The following is a 17,935-nucleotide window of genomic DNA, read 5'->3' on the forward strand; positions in this document are numbered from 1 at the left end:
CTTTGGTTGTATAATCTACAGGCTCATTCAAAAAAATCAATTGATATAAACCTTTGGAACCGCTATACGTCTTGTTGTCGATAACTATTTTATTTCCTTTGAACTGGAGTGGTTTTGTTCCGATCATCCATTGATCGTCAATGTTTTTAACTCCGTAGACGTTGTCTATTTTTTTACCTTTATCCGTTACGGTAAGATCCAAGAATTGTTTTGCACGATACCCCATCGTTTTCGGTGTCGACGGGTCTACAGGTTTAACGAACTGTTTTTCCGACGTTGGTGTTTTAAAGAGTCTTCTCATAACCGTTGGTGTCTCTTCCACCTCCTCCTTTGCATTCTCTTCCTGTTCTTTTTCAACATCGTACTTTTTTTTAAACGATTGATTAAGTTCTCGGAGCGGTTCGACAATAGGCTTAAATTGCTTTTCAATAACTTGTTCCGATTCTGTTATTCCTTGCGTAATAGCGCGATGTTTTCGTTTAATCGAATCTCGTATTCTATCGATTTCCATTACCAACTTCGCAGACGACGATGAGGATGGCATATCGACCTCGTTCTTGTTCGACATCGTGGTTACGAATGATCGGACAACAGTCGATCACATCACCATCCTAGTTCCACCGATCTAAAGAACACTGCATGTTTTTTGGTTCTGCGTAGAAAACGTATAACATCGATTAACGAAACATTCATTCTTGTCAGACGACGATTGGTATTGCACAATTCGCGGTAATATTGTGTCACACCCTGATCGATAGACGGTATCATGAGTTTCGTGCTTGTGTCTTTAAAGACAGCAGCCCTTTTTACATTTCCAACCCACAGCGGAATATCCACAACCGTTGAGTGATCGCGTTGTGGTACCTTTGTCAAGTACCGTGTGGAAAGTCGTCTGATCGGATGACGGTCACCTTCCGAATGTAAATGCAACAGATAGCTATTCAACAACCAAAATTCGTCCGGTTTCGCTCCTGCATATTCGCACCATTTTCGCAGCAGATCTTCGTTTTGGATTTCAAACAGTTCGCGTCGTTCGTTGTACCTCAATCCGAACGAATCGGCGTATAATCGCAACGTAGGTAGCGCTTCGTTTAGAAATTCGCCAGAAAAGAGCGCCTGCGCCCTGTTGTTCACGATGTCGAACGGTAATCCTCCTCGTCTTATCGGTAATGTTTCCGGTACGTCGTCGGTAAATTGTACTCCGTAAGCCGTGTCCACAAAACATTTTCTACCGTATGATAACGCTAAGCGGTACAACGTTTTTGGCGACCTGATCGGAATAGTTCGTTCCGTGATCACTATACAGCATCTCGCTCCTTCTAGACGACTACCGTATTCCAACATGTGCATGTAAACGTTTGTGTAGTCCATAGATGCATGTCGGTTTCGAAGTTCCAATAAAGGCTTTTTGTACACGAGCGGAGAGGGTCTAAATCTTGAAATAAAGTTCCATCCGTGTCGAATTGTGGTGTTGAACATGTTTTTATCGTATATCACCAGTTCAATTGGCATCTCGTATTTGTCACATTCTTCTAAAAATTTTAACCATATACGCTTATTGAAAATCGTACCTTCGCTAGTAATCATCAACAGAACGACCAACGGATAGTCACGATTCATTCTTTTTACATGTCGCCAACATCGTCGGTCTTTATTTTCACAGTAGTTCACTTTACGACAGACGTAGTTACCGCAAAACTTCTGACGGTCGCTAAAATATTTGGAACACAAGTTGTTTTGCGGTTTTTGCCTAAAACGTATCGCGTTAGCGTACGGTGTTCCGTCCTCGTAGGTGTGTATGCTTGCCATTGTTACCGACTATCAACTGATCTCTTTTACAAAAACATCAAAGCCTACTCTATATCGTCCACCGTCGATATCGCTCTCCTTATCCACAACCAAAAATCCATGAGGTTTTCTCCATGCAACACCACACAGACTTTTAAACCGATCGAATTTCATATCGGTATTTACATGATCTTGATATAAGTGACGTAAGTTGAGATCGTCTTGTTTGAATATAAGAAGGAGATTTGCGTTGTCCCGTACAAGGTGCTTCCCGACACTGGAATATGTCTGTGTCAAATAAAAGCTATCTATGTTGTTGTGTCGCCCCATCGCAAAGTACTTGCGAATATTATGTTGCTTTTCGCAAGCTACATCGTCGAAAATCATTATCGAGTTCGGTTCCGCTTCGTCGGGTGCCATCACATGATCGTTTTCTGAGTATGCAAAAAAGCCGATTTCCGGGACACCAGTCATGACTTGTTCTAGAAACTTATATTTCGGTTGGTACAGCGATTTAGAAAACACGTAAATATTTCTGAATCGTAAACCGTCCGGTGAGAACAGCAAGTTGAATAGAACATTTGTTTTTCCGCAATTAGACGGTCCACAGATAATACATCTGATTGTATTCGGTAGAAGAGGTCCATGACGAGTCCTTTTTCCTTCTCCACACCCGGCTCCTGTATATTCGTCGAAGTTTTCTAGCGTAATATTACCGACCTGTTGACGTTCCAACTTCATGTTTATGACTGATCGATTCACTACACCAAATCCGCCTTATGTATCCAACTGTTGTGTTTTCCATCGAACCCTTGCCACTTTACAAATAGCCTATCGCCTTTTCTTCGTAAGACTTTCTCGACTAAATAAACATTATTTGTAACGTTAGTTTTAGTGAGCTCTTCAGCGTAAAATTTACCGCTCACCACCTCACCGTGAACATCGATCAACGTGTAAGTACACGGACGCGTATTATCATGTACCTTATGTACGATAAATATTTCATTCGTCCAATTCGGTAGATATCCTTTGGTGAATGTCTTTTTAAATTTGCTTATACGCACTCGATCGCCGACATTGTATTTCGGTAAAGTAGGTTTTCGATAGAGTACCGTATTTAACCGCTGTAAAACAGCGGCTTTGTTTCGCTTATTTACATCTTTCGGTTTCATTCCGATAGTCCGGTGACTGGTGTTGTTGTATTTTGCGATCAATTTCGGTAGTAATTCTAACCACCTGTAGGTTCCTTGTTCGGTAAATTTTCTCCACATCATCGTTTTCAGTGTTCGATTAAACCGTTCGACTATCGACGCTTTTTTATCCGAATGTGTGGAATAGTGATTTATATTGTACGACTGTAATAGTCGTTTAACCGACGGATTGTAAAACTCTTTACCCAAATCGGTTTGAAAATGTCGCATCTTGTGTTTATCCAATATGGGTTTGAGAGCTTTAGCGATCTCCGTACCGGTTTTGGTTTTAATCGGTACGGCAAATGCTAGTTTAGAAAAACAATTTATCATCGTCAGTATGTAACGATAACTTTTGTTCGATTTAGCATACGGTATCATCTCAACAAGGTCAGCTTGATATAGGTCTGAAATACCTTTAAGTTCAACGCGTCTTGTGGGGTAGTTTCGACGCGCCTGTCGATGGAGCTCTTTAGCTATTGACGCCTTGACGTTCATTGTTGTACTGACCGTATTTCGTGTGTGTTTGTTTGGATAGGAATAGGAAGAGAAAAAAAGGATCTTTATTTCTTTATTTTTTTTTTACCCGCCTCACCACTCTTATATCCCGGCCTTGGCACCGGCCGTATCGATAACAATGATAAATCATTAATCGATCTGCACATGTACAGATCGGTTAAAGATTTAATGTGTGATCGATTCGGGGGGTTTAGGGTGGTCCTGAAAAGGACCGTTTTACATAAAGGGTCGTTTTACATTTTAAACGGTTACCGAACAAACGGACAAGATGGCATACGCCGTGTATGTTCCACATACGGATTGTCTGTCTCTTCCCATTTAAACAAACGTATACGACAATAGTCACATCTGACCACATCGTCGATACCTTCATACCTGAATCCATGCATAGCTAGGATCAGGGGGGAAAGTAACGGATTGTCCATATGTGGCCATAAGGGTGTATAAATCTTTTTGTTACCGTTTCTAGTAACCCTGTAAAATGTATGGACTCTATCATAAAAAGAACGTTCCATTATGATTGAGTGTTAACGCAAGAATGAATAAAGTTTCGAATAATATTTTTTTATCTCTTATAAAATTAAATTGTTTTATTTTCCAATTATTTTTTATCTGAATGCAAGTTCCGAAAATAAAATTTATACAAAGAGTTGACTTTGTAACCGCGATTAAATTATCGTATGCAATTTATTTTATTTTCCAATTATTTATTATCTGAATGCAACTTCCGCTGATAAGTTATATAAAATTTAGTTTATTTTCATAATTTTATTTATTGTTATGTGCAATAATTATTTCTTTATTATGAAATGCATTACGTCTCTCTCTTGATGATAATAATTATATTTGTTTGTTATAAGAAGTGTTATCAAAACCGCATAAATGTTATCGCTCACACTGCAGTTAAAATTGTATTTTAATAAAATTAATTGGTAACTGCGTACTTGTTATCGCTAACACTGCAATTAAAAACAGTACATAAACTAAATTGATAAGATTGCAGTTTACTTAATATTTCTTTTTTGTATAAAATTAATTGGTAACCGCGTACTTGTTATCGCTGACACTGCAATTAAAAAATAGTACATAAACTAAATTAATAAGATTGCAGTTTACTTTTTGTATATATATAACTATCATTCTGCATTCAACGTTTCAAATGTCATCATTACATATTGAGAGTGTGTTCACAATGACATCTTATACAGTTAGACATGAGATTGATGAATTAATGATCGCTTTTCGGGACCTTATGGAAATAAAGGACCGAATACTTAGAAATGTATATGACCACTCGGAGATCGAACACGCGGCGACTGATTTGTCAAACGCTATATTGAGGGCAAGAAGACGGGCAATGCTATTAGCCGCTCGTTTTGATGGACCGCCTTCACCGTCATCACCATCTCAGCATCATCAACAAGAGGTTGCAGAATCCGATGGGTCCGCGACGGATTTCAATCCACACACCGACAACGATGACAACAATGATGACCAATCACCGTCATCGCAATTACCTGATAATGAATTACACATTATTCAGGAAATTGTCGAAGTTGAAGGTGATAACATTGAACATAGTGCCAATCACCGTGTTCAACGTGGTCATCAATGTCGTCGTCGACGTATTCGGGTATGTCGTCGTCCCGTGATCACAGACGTGGATAGTAGTTCAACACCACGACGACCTCATTGTAGTACTCTAAACAGAGTTCTGCAACAGGTCGTCAACGCTAATTCAAGCCAGTCGGACGAGGGCGATGATGGTAACCCGACAACCGACAGATGTCCGATCTGTTTAACAGAATCGGTTACTGTTTAGTTGTCGGGTTGCGGTCATCGATACTGTGAAGACTGTGTGAGGAAATTAGCGAGATATAGCAGGAATTGTCCCGTCTGTCGACGGGATATGTGTGGATACCATCGGATTAGAGAGGGAGACGACGGCAGTAATTGATGTAAGTAATTATAATTTTTTTAAAGAAAAGTCATTTATATTATTTCATATTTTTTTTACATTAAATTTTTTTTTGAAAAAAGTGATTTATGTAATAATTTTTAAAAAGTCATTTATATTATTAGATATATACTTTATTTCATATTTTTTACATATAATTTTTTTTTTCACTTACAATAATTTATTACATAATGGTTTTATTTTAAATAAAAGAAAGGCAATATATATCCGCATGATAAAAAAAAATTAACAATAGTCATGACCGTGGGCTATGAGCACTTCGTTTACGGTTCTTGGTCTTTTTTGCGGAGTGTTGTCGTTATTGTTGAGTGGGAGTTTACGTTTCTTTTTGTTTATACTGTAATGTCCGTATGGAACTGTGTTGATTTTATTTTCTAATATGTAACGTTTATCGTCGTAAGGTGAAAGCGATTTCTTTGACTTGTTAATGGAAAATATATTGTGCAAAGTGCTTACGATTCCGTACGCGCTTGTATACGTAACGGAATCATTAAAAAGACTTTTTTTGTACAGATCGTGTCTAAGATCCTTTGCAATGGATACTCTAGGAATACCCTTTGCTACATTCTTCTCTTTCTTGTCGAATTCGAGAATGCTATACATCTTAGCACGAAGTCCGACAAATTCACGAATAGCTTTTCCATTCATTTCGTCTTTGAATTTACCAAGTTGTTTCTTATTGGTATTACTAAAACATGCGTGATCGCGAGGGTAATCTGAAGTATCGAACCGATCGATATCGTGAAGAATATCGTTGTAAACGTTATCGGTCACGATATGATACATCAGACTGTCCGTATCGGTCATTAGAAGATTTATATTATGACCGTACTTTTCCACCATGTAGTCATAGTGGAATTCGTACATGATCATTTTGCTAATGTCCAATACGGTAAATCCGATGTAGATCGGACGATTAAGAAATATCTCCGTTTTCTTCAGACTTACCCCAACGACATCCTTGTTATAGATGTACCAAGCCTTAACTCTCGGTTTTGCAATCACCTTATCCAATTTACGTTCGTTAGTGACCAGTTGGAAGTCTATTCTGTTTCGTACGTTTTCTAAGGACTTACCGTACACCGCGTTGTTCATCAACTTAAAAAAGTCCTTTTCAAAACTGTTTCGTGCTTGTGCACGCTTTTCAGTATTGAAGTCGATGTACGGTTTCAACCAAGGCGACTGGGAGAATTCCAGAACTCTGTGAATGTTTTTCACTTTCAGTCCTAGTCGAGTGTACAACTTTAGGTTTCTGTAATGTAAAACGTATTTTTGTTTGTCGTACAATGTAGTCATTAATTTCTTTACGGGACATCTCTTTATGTCCTTCAAATAGGGGGACAGCATATCATCGGTTGGTACTAATCGTTCTGGTGCAAGAGGGTAATCCTTGTGACGATCGTGCAATTCTTGTGGATACTCAAGATCCACTTCTAAGATGTAGCCGTTTTCACCACGATCGCAAACGCTGTTAATATCGAGATTGTCAATCTCTTCAGTACTCAACCACCTAAAATTAGCATGTGGCAAGGGCTCAACCATGGCTGACCCGTAAAGGTTGTTGCAATCGTAATATTGAACCCAGGATGTGGGTTTGGATGGGTCATACTGATCTGGAATGTTGGGATTGTTCGCCTTGGCGTACCTGTTTGAAATCATGGCTACACCACCTCGTGTTCCTTTTTCGACAAACAGATGCATATCTATGTCGGTCAACAGTTCCAATTTTTGTCGGGTAAATTTTAACATGGCATTCCACGTGAAATGGGGGGTGGAGTAAAAGTGACAGGGGTCCAAACCGTAATATTGCATAGACGTACTTCGGAAATTTTCAAAGACGTCTGCCAACAATAATACGTCGCTAAGAAGATAAAGGTCGTGGTAATCGCCTAACGTATTGCAGTCAAACGATTCCCACACGTTTTGAGCGTGGACGTAATCATCGTCCGTTATGTTCTCTCTTCTTAGCGTACTGTAAAATGCCGTCTGCGGAGGAAGTTGGGTTTCGAAAAACTTGTTTATATGGGTCATGTACTCGTACGGGTAAACGCCTTTACGGATTAAACAATCTCTTTTCTCGGGTAGCGGGTAACAGTTTGTGAGACGTTTAAATACGGTGTCTTTGTCCTGACAATCTTTTACAAGATTTTCCACAAGTTTTTCGAGCGATGACGAAAGAAATTGTAAAGAGTCCAAGAACCTCAACGGACCGACAGACAGTGACTGTAATCGCTCGGAGGTGTTGGCGATACAGTTTATTTTTACATCGTCCTTATATTTTCCCAGAGCTTGAACTAAATGATGACTATCGTAACCGCGGAGGTTATGAAAAAATACTGGAATATGCTCGGTGCGCTTACAATTTAAATTGCACTCGTTATGACATGCACCGAGAAACCGTCCTGTGGTATGCGAGTGATGACGTACACGATCGTCGTTCAACTCACAATGACAAAGAAAACACTCGGTAGCCCTTTGAAATGTTTCAGTGTCTTCGGGAGTCATCACCATCGGTTTTTCGGTAATCATAATTTTGTGCAATCTATCGGCGTGATCGAGCAATTCATCCAGCATCTTTTCAACGATATTTTCACCATCGATTCTCGCTCGGTAGACTACCGGACCTTCACAAATCTCCCCTTCCTCGTCGACGATTACATAGGCGTAACCGGACGGAAGATGATGGGCTACCTTATCGGTAAAACTAGTGTTGGGTTTAGGGGTGGCAGTGTCCATCGGATGTACAAATGATTCAAAGTCTGCATACACTGTATACGGAACGCGTAGTGTGGACGAGTAGTCCCTGAACTTCATCACGCATTCCTTTTCTTTAGCTGGATCGGGTACTCTTATCCTTTGTGCACCGTGTCGCTTACACTCGATCAAATGTTTGTTTAGGTTTTGTGTAGCGACAAGTTGGTCTGATGAACTGAAACGGTGCAAACAGTAAGGGCAATATTGACTGGTACCGCGATGTTTTGTAAGACCTGAAAGGAGACGAGATAGCCCATTTTTACCTGGTTTGGTATTTATAAGGCAGTAGTGAAATTTATCTCTCGTCTCCCCTGCAAGCAGCAATAGGTGTATGCAGTGGGTACGATCGCGGTTTTCGGTAACACGCACCGGGTACACGCGATCGTTATCTTCCTCATAGCCGTAGACATTGATGCTTATTGTGGGGTTCAACACCTCGAAGCGATCAATGTCTTTTACCTTTACTGGATATGATATCCCGGTCATGTTAATTTCATGTTCGTACCTTGCATACCAAACCGTTCTTTGGTGTTTGCCAGGTTGATTGTAGAGGTATGCTAGTACGGACCATAGGAAACATTTTTCATCATGCGGATTTTTTACATTAATTATTGCCTCTCTTTTTACAAGTTTTTTTGGTGTTTTTATAAATGAACTAGAGGCGCCATATAACGGACGGTAACGGATAATATTTAAATCAATATATATTATTTTATTCATTACCCATCCGCTGCCGTTGTTGATGAATTTGGTCAGTGTCTCTATAATTTTCTCCACTGATTCTATCCATGATTCTTCAACAACGTCGGTGTTATCGTCCAAATTTATCACCGTTCTAGTTTTTCCATGCAAGTACAAATTTGTGAATGTTGTTTCTACTCCGTCTTCGAGTTGTGTCCGCTTCATCAATTCAACATTTGCTGCAACGTACCTGTAGAAACAGAATAATTTTAGTACATATTGACTACTTTAAAAAAAAAACAAAAAAAAAAAATAAATAAATAAATAAAAAAAAACAGTACATTTACAAAAAAATATTAACGTTTTTTTTAATTACCATTTTATGTTGCCATCAAAGCGTCTGCCTTCTTCCTTCAAACAGTTCAGGATGTTCTTCTGATACCGTAGAAGGGTTGAAAGGAGATACAACTCCTCAGAGTCAGACAGGTCCCATCGAAGACGGATGACGTTGTTATTTATTGCATGGATAACTACCGGTGATACCATTTTTTTTGTAATATCTGAAACAAATTAAAATAACATATATCATAACATTGTTTTTTTTTTTTTGTGTTTCAGTGAATAACAGATAAAGAAGAAGAAGACATTTTTTTCATTATATATATTATTTATTTTTTTTGTTTAAAAGTATTTTTTATTGTATTTATTTTAATTGTAAAAAGTATTTTTTTAATTGTATTTATTTTAAAAGTATTTATTTTTTTTAATTTATAAAGTATTTTTTTTTAAATTTAATTAAATAATTTATTTGATTTGATTGAAAGTTATTTGATAATACCATACTGTTCCATTAGTATTTATTTTTTTTAATTAATTAATGTAAAACTTACCTTGCTAATTAAGATGAAAATGTAATGATCTCTCTCCGATCGATGTATTCACTTTCAATAACAGATTGCGAATGATGAAATCAAATGATCTCTCTGCGATCGATGTATTCACTTTCAATAACAGATTGCGAATGATGAAATTACACAAATTTTTTCACTTATTTACAAACACAACCGGATTTAACCGACGCAAGTTATAGATAAGAAATTAAAATAAATACGATTCGTGGAATTATTTATCGTGTCGATAAGAACAAAAAAAAATAATAATTGGCTTGTGGTTTTAATTATTAAAAAAAAAAAAAATTTTCCTTATCGCATCCGCTCTTATTAGAGACGACGTTCGAGTTCGCACGTACGCACTAACGGCTAGTGCGCATGCGCCGATTCGAATTCCAACGCTGCGATTGGTCAATCGGACAACTTCAGACCACGTCGGTCCCACAATTCTTCAGTCGAGCGCCGCATCTCGCACGGTAAACACCTCTACGTCACTCCGCTGACGCACGCACGCAAACACAGCCGCCACCGCCTCCCGGTGCACGATCCACGACGAGAACCTCTCTCCGTCGCGGTAACGCCTCCCGACGCCATCGCCTGGACGACCAGGATCATCCTCGAGGTACGTCTATATTCACTTGTGTGTATATGTATGTGTGTGCGCGCGTGTGTGTGTGTGTGTTTGTGTGTTGCAGCAGACATCGCCGCCACCGCCTCCCGGTGCACGATCCACGACGAGAACCTCTCTCCGTCGCGGTAACGCCTCCCGACGCCATCGCCTGGACGACCAGGATCATCCTCGAGGTACGTCTATATTCACTTGTGTGTATATGTATGTGTGTGCGCGTGTGTGTGTGCGTGTGTGTGTGCGTGTGTGTTTGTGTGTGTGTGTCGTAGCAGACATTACCGCCACCGCCTCCCGGTGCACGATCAACGACGAGAACCTGTAACGCCTCCCGACGCCATCGCCTGGACGACCAGGATCATCCTCGAGGTACGTCTATATTCACTTGTGTGTATATATGTATGTGTGTGCGCGTGTGTGTGTGCATGTGTGATTGTGTGTGTTTGTGTACAGACTGATGTTACGTTAAAATTCACAGCTTACGTAGAACATTTTTCACTCATTACATCAGGGAGTCACCGCAGCCGATTGGTTTAAGGCGTCAGTCGGTCGCGTCCCGTCATGACCGGGTTCGAATCCTCTAGCCGACAGAATTTTTTTTCACTTTAAATATTATTCATTTAATTCAAACCGACCGCCAAACAACAGTGATACCAACCTTTGAAATATTACTTCAATATATAACAATACAAACACAAATTAAATCAAGTTGGCAACACTGACTCAAAAAATAAATACTGTCGACAAAAAATAAATCATGTTGGCAACACTGACGGGGTACGGTCGCCAATCCAAGATGGCCGACCACCGCCATCTTGAATTAATGACGTCAGTAGTGACGTTTCAAGATGGCGGACAGCCGCCATCTTGGAAAAAGGCGACCGTACACCCATTTCCGTACTACTTCCGTTCACATAAGTTATAAAAAAAACTTTTCTCAGGATTACCAGAGGAATTTCCTCTACAAAATGAATCTATCTATCTATGGATAGGAGGTAATATCTATGGACAGCAGTAGCCCCACTACTTCCTATCTTATCAAATCTATTTAGATTATAAGTAACTCAACTCGTTCGTATAAGACAGAACAGTGGAAATATTGCTGAAGTATGAGTACGATTTCCATTTGTCAACTCAAAAAATATAATCAAAATAACAAATTCATTTCTTTATGATAAATTAAACTATCCTTTTTAAATGAATACGATTCATCGTAGAATTGAAGAATTCTGCGATAAAAATTAATTTCAATTTGCTCCTTCGAACGAAGGAGACACTTTCTCCTTCGTTCTCGCTCCTGTCCACCGTTTTGTTATTCTTATATCAAAAATTTATCTCAGGTTCGGATAGGCGAATCGCATTAACATTTGTTAAGCATCTTTGTAATGGAGGTTTTACAATATTTCGAAGCGCCCCTATGAAGAGGCCGCAGCATACCGTTTGGGAATCACTGGTCGATAAGGTTTCGGTTATTATCAGTAATACGAAATTGGGAAATTATCTTCGATTAGTTTTCCTTATCGAGAAACAATTATTTCCATTTAGAAAGATTTTCTAGCAGTTTTAGCATTAGTTGCCCTTACATTCGATGCGTATAAAAGAAACTTCTTCTACTAAAATAACAGTTTGTTCAAAATATTATCGTGCTTTATTTTTTCAACCGTGTTTAAATTTCCGTCTGTATTTTGTCCGAACTTGATTCAAAACAGTTCGGTCAATTCTGTATTATTTTAAAAATAGTTTTAAAAAAAATATTTTTTAATAAATCGGACAAAAATTTCAAATCTTGGCCACACGTAATTATTTCTATCTGTAGCGATATCATTTCTGCATCTATTTTTATCTTATTTTTATTTAGTCTGAAACAAATAAATTAGACGATCGAATCAATTTTATTAGAATTCCTTTTTTTCATTATAAGAAGACCGTATCGCTGAATCGTAAAATTAGACCGCATGATATAAGATCGGTTACAGTTTATTTTAAATTTTATAGATTAATTTAAATGTGTTAAATTAGCTTTTTTTTGTTTTAAATGGAAGAGTAGCCTCGGATAAAATATCAGAACGTTTTACTCTTAGAAAAAAAACATTAATATAACATTGAGGTATATTATTTAAACAGGAGGTATTTTCTTTACAGAAAAATTTACAGATTCTTACTTTTACTGTGCTAGTAAATAATTGTTATAATTATGCCCAAGCTAAATTCAACGATATTTTTAATTAGCTGACAACTAATACATTATTACTTATCGATCTTGTTTTTGTTTGATATTAAACATTTTTAGCTGACTTAAAATAATCTTAATTCGAGGAATAATTTGTTGTAAACACATCATAATTAAAAATGTATATAAATTTTTCAATCTGTTAATAAGATTTAGAAACAATTTTATTCTGTTTATTTATTAACTATCATAAATATTTTTTGAACAAACAGTGGCAAAACGTTTGTGTTTCAAGCTATATAATTTTTTTTTATTATTATTAAATTTCTTATATGTAAAATTGTTAATAATTTTTTTAAAAGTATTTATGATGCCATCTACCGACTCAATTTCACTTTCGTCGTTAACGTTTTGGTGTATGTACGTGGGTTTATAATGATGAACTTTTTTTATAGAATATTCTAGAAAAATAACTGTTGAACACAATTTAGGACGTTATTTAAAGTAAGTAATAACTTTATTACTCTTTATTTAGTAAAAAAATAATGCATTTTACATTAGCTTGATTAACCAATATGGCGGCGTTATTTTTATAAAATTAGATTTTATATAGGAACTGCAATGCATTTTAGATCCATGAGAATATAGCGGATGCATTACTTTCATATAACCCCCTTTAAATAATTTAAGTGAAGCTGTTAAAATTAAGTTATACAGTTTTTAATGTATTAAATATATTCATATCTGTCCTATTTTATTGTTGTGCAAAAAATATTGCTCCTATTTTATGTTTTGTATAAGATCACCATCGGTGTAGTTTTCTCAAAGTGTAATGTAATGAGATAAACAGATTAAAGGTATCACTTGTATGATTGAATGTCACACATATTTCAGTGGATTCCAGTATTTCGATGTTAAACAAAGCAAAGGTAAATCCTTCCTAAATTTCTATACTGTGTCTTGTACAGAAAACTCATTACTTCTTTGAGACTGGTTGTGTCAGTTACCTCATATCAGGTAATAGTTATGGTGCACATTTAGCTATTTCATGGTAACTTAAACTGAAAGAAACCTGATGTATAATTAAAATTCTCATTTTCACCAACATGTAAAATTTTACTTAGATTTTGTAACCGGTCTATAATTGTCATAAGTTAATAATCGAATACAAAAATATTTATTGTATCGCTTCTAATGTATTCATTAGTTTTATTTAAAATTACAGGTTTTGGACGCTAAGAGCACTAATGTTGATATGAAATTGAGAGACAACAGAGATGGTACATATACATGCAGTTACACACCAAAATCTGGAGGAAGACATGCTGTACAGGTAATACAGTTATGATTTTTTTTTTGTTTAGATATCGACTAAGACATTCCAAAAAAAAATAGTATCATAGTATACAGTTACCCGATCAAAAAGAACTGCAATTTACATTACTACATTTTTTAAGATTATTGAAGTGGAACTTTGCTATATTCTTGCCTAGGACAGTCAGTGATGATAAGTTTTTAAAAAAAAATTGTTATAGAATTTGATTCGGTGTGTCGTTACAGCAGATTGAACAGGAACTGGTTTATTAAGCACGGCTTCAGTCATTTTCGTTTAAATTAGTTCACGTACTTTTATTTTGAAAATGTTGCTCCTTCAGATGTTATAGGTGTTGCAAAATGATTATAATAGGATTCAATTCCACGATTTGGTTTCAGGTTTGCATTAAAGAATTCATAGTATATTTTAATAAATAATTTCTGAGCACTTACCCTACTGCTATACTAGTATTTTTTTATGTTTTATTGGTGAATATGAAATTGTTTTCATATTATAAATTAAAGTGAATTAGTGCAATTCAATGAAATTAAAATATTTTAATTGATCGTGACAGAAATCATATTTGGTGTGTATAGTTTTTAACCGATAAATGTTAACTTTTATTTTTTTAAAAATGTATTGCCATTATTTGAGTAAGTGGTGCCCACCAAAGTTCTTGCAATAGTAATAATAATAATTTATTTATTTGTTTGTTTGTATTTTTTGTGTAATAGGACAGCTAACTATAGTCTTTGTGTGTTACACAATAGTACATAAAAAAATCAAAAAAATCAATATACATTAAATATAAATTAAAAATTTCAATATAAATTAAAAATACAAAATTTAATCATTAGTTCATAATAATTATTAGTCATTGGTTCATAATCATAGCTCATATAATTATTAGTTCATAAAAATAAGAGTAATACTGGTGTTTTAATTATGTTACACAATTATATTATTAGTGTCTTTATTAGTGTCTTATTAGTGTCTTTGCATAAATACAAGATTACAGATAAACATGTACACATAATTAAAAATACACATAATTCAGGAAACAAAATTAAATAATATAGTTTAATAACAATAATAACATTAGTTATAAATTCAAAAATTTACATCTTAACTCCTTCATCCAATTACATTTAATTAGAATTTCAGTTACTTATACAGCACTGTCAATATATACATATATATACATACACATATACATAGATACATATATACATATACACACACACACACACACACACACACACACACACACACACACACACACACACACACACACACACACATATATATATATATATATATATATATATATATATATATACACACACACACACAAAATTGAAGAGGATATTACAGCTTTATTGACCAGGGAAAGTAGATAGCTGCATCCCTTACTTATTAAGAATAGTAATAGTATAGTAGCTATTTTATGGCTCATACCAGGATCCAGGATGTCTTGTAAATTAGAATTGAAGTACTAACCAAGGCAGGTAATAGAAATAAGCAATTGATGGTGTTAAAATAGCTTGTACAGTTTAGCCTTGATCTTTCAAATATCACATGAAAAGGGAAGCAATCAATAACTCAGTTGTAACTCTTAACCCAGAAATAACTTACAGAAAATTACATTAAAAGATTTTAGATAAGGTAATAAATTACACCCCTTTACAACTAATGGTTGTATAAATCCTGGACTGTCTCAAGGAGTAGCATCCTGAAAATTGAAGGATGTGAAATAAGAATAAAATTTCAATAGCTGAAGCCTCATTTAATAATCTAGTTCCCATAGTTAAACAGACTTAAACAATGTTGAGTACAGTTTCACTGCGTGTTACTGGAATCTATAATTGACAAAAAACTGCTGAAATAATTAAACTGAGGATATATAAATGTAATAAAATTTAATTATTATAATCAGTTAGTTAAACTATGAGAAAGTCATAATTATTCCAATTTAATCTAAATTTTTTTTCAAGAAGTGAAAAACACCTGAAGGTAGTATGATCTCTGATAATTTTTATTATCAGAATTTGCAGTTACAGAAAAAATACTATTTTACTGTAGGAGGTACATTTAGGTTCTAGTCTAAAATAATATAATCAAATGAAATAAAATAGTTAATTTTTTTATGTATAATACATTATTAAGTTCTTCTGTTACAGGTGTCTGGTGGATTCTGGTGCAATTGGAAAAGTAGAAGATCGTAAAGTGACATGTACTATAACCAATCCATCTCGGTCTCTCACAGAAAACCATATTACTTCACTTGCTGATGGAACATACCGAATCGGTTGTTATACACCATTTGAAGAAGGTATTGGTTCTACTATATTAAGTGAATTTTTTAACAGTTATAAAAATTAGTTAATGTTCAAGGTTTTCTAAAAGGGTGAAGTTAACCGAATAATATAACCAGTCTATTGTTAGGTTTGTCTACATTTAAATAATAGAATGAAATAGAAAAAAAAGAGTAAATTAATGAAATTAGGTATTTAAAAAAAACTTGAGAACCGTTTCCATTAATTGGCAGTATTTTCTGTAAATGTAAGTGTTAGATTACCTTTTCGTTGGATTTCTTAGAATATATTAGTACAAGTTCAGGAATGCATTTGTTAGCATGAATTATTGTTTAGTGTTTTTACTTTACTTTTGATTTCATTATCTCTTCTTTTTTTTTAAATCAAAATTTCAAATTTATTTCAATCGCCTTTCTCTTTTTGGTTTTAATTTTTATTGTTTTATTGTTTACATAATGCATTTAATTAGAGTAATATTCACAATATTATTTATTTAATTAACTGCGTATTCTGATGTACATAATAAACATTTCTGATTGAAGCATAGGTGTGTAAAAAGGTATGCTTACATTATTTATATAATTTTAAAAATGCTGCCTGTTAATAGAAAAGATTCAAAGTTGTCATTACAACTTTTCAAAACCACCATTAAATGAGTAAAAAATTGTTTCTGAAATTTCTACTGTCATCATAAGGGTTCAAGAGAAACCATAAAATATGTAACTTTGTATACATGACAATTTTTATTTGCAAAGATTTATTTGTGTGATTGTTGAATAAGTTCCTTTCTGAAGTGTTTTTATTGCTAATTTTTATAAAATCATATTTATTCTGTCATTCATTGTAGAGGAACATAATTGTGTTTTTAAAGAGAAAAAAAAAACATCCATTAATTTTGTGTTTTAGTAACACTTTTCTTTACATGGAGAGAAAAGTCAAATTTTCTGTTGTTTTAAGTTTGTTATTTTTGAATATTTTACTTATGTTAGATAAGGCGTGCAAGGTGATTTTTATTTGCTGTGGCCATACAATTTACACATGCACAGGGACATGAGGAAGTGATCTGTGTATTTGTTACAATAATTTGATAAATTCATTTTGTTATGTGTGCTAAATCAATTTATTATATTTGTCAACTTCTTGATGTCCTTGGAAGGTCAGAAGAGTTTCTGAAAGTGTTATGATGAAGTGTCCATTCAGTGTAAATTTGTCTTGGTTTGCCATTAAAATTGTTTTGTTTGGAACTACCATATTTAAAGTTATCAACTGTTTAAAATTTATCTCCTTCAAGAAAAACAATGAAAAATTTGTTGTTCTTTCCACGGATTATCTAATAAAAATAAATCTGTGGTGACTGAGCTCTTTTATAATCTAAATTCGTATGAAAAATTATGTTAGAATCTCTTTTTTTTTAGTTACTCTCACTTACCCTCCTTTGTTACTCTTTTTACTCAACTCATGTCAAAAATTTTAGATTTCCTAACTCTTCATATTTAAGTAATAACATTGGGGAATAAAAAGTAATTTTTTTTTGTCCCTAGGAAGAAAAATATGCATTTCTAATAGTATTTTTTCTATTGAATTTAAATCTGATATCGGTTTTTTCCAATTACACAAGGTTTCTGAGAGACAGGCATCTATAATTTCAAACATTTTAATACTTTTTGCATTCTTAATTACACAATATTCAAATATTTGACTCATCTAGAA

General features: G+C 34.8%; 1 protein-coding gene across 6 annotated transcripts in view; it reads left to right on the forward strand.

Annotated features, from left to right (window-relative positions):
* Positions 1–17,935, forward strand: part of LOC142324633 (uncharacterized) — a 287,954-nt gene that overhangs the window by 31,713 nt on the left and 238,306 nt on the right. For 3 of the 6 annotated variants that reach the window (XM_075365484.1, XM_075365486.1, XM_075365480.1), the window contains exons 2-3: positions 13,821–13,928; positions 16,091–16,242. In XM_075365484.1, coding sequence (XP_075221599.1) covers positions 13,873–13,928; positions 16,091–16,242 — 208 coding nt within the window. In that variant the 5' untranslated portion in view covers positions 13,821–13,872. Of the gene's footprint in view, positions 1–12,958; positions 13,100–13,820; positions 13,929–16,090; positions 16,243–17,935 lie in introns of those variants that run through there. The other 3 variants (XM_075365481.1, XM_075365483.1, XM_075365482.1) reach the window with 3 other exon arrangements.

This window comes from Lycorma delicatula, chromosome 5 (assembly GCF_047948215.1).
Source record: "Lycorma delicatula isolate Av1 chromosome 5, ASM4794821v1, whole genome shotgun sequence".
Taxonomy (NCBI): Eukaryota; Metazoa; Arthropoda; class Insecta; order Hemiptera; family Fulgoridae; genus Lycorma; species Lycorma delicatula.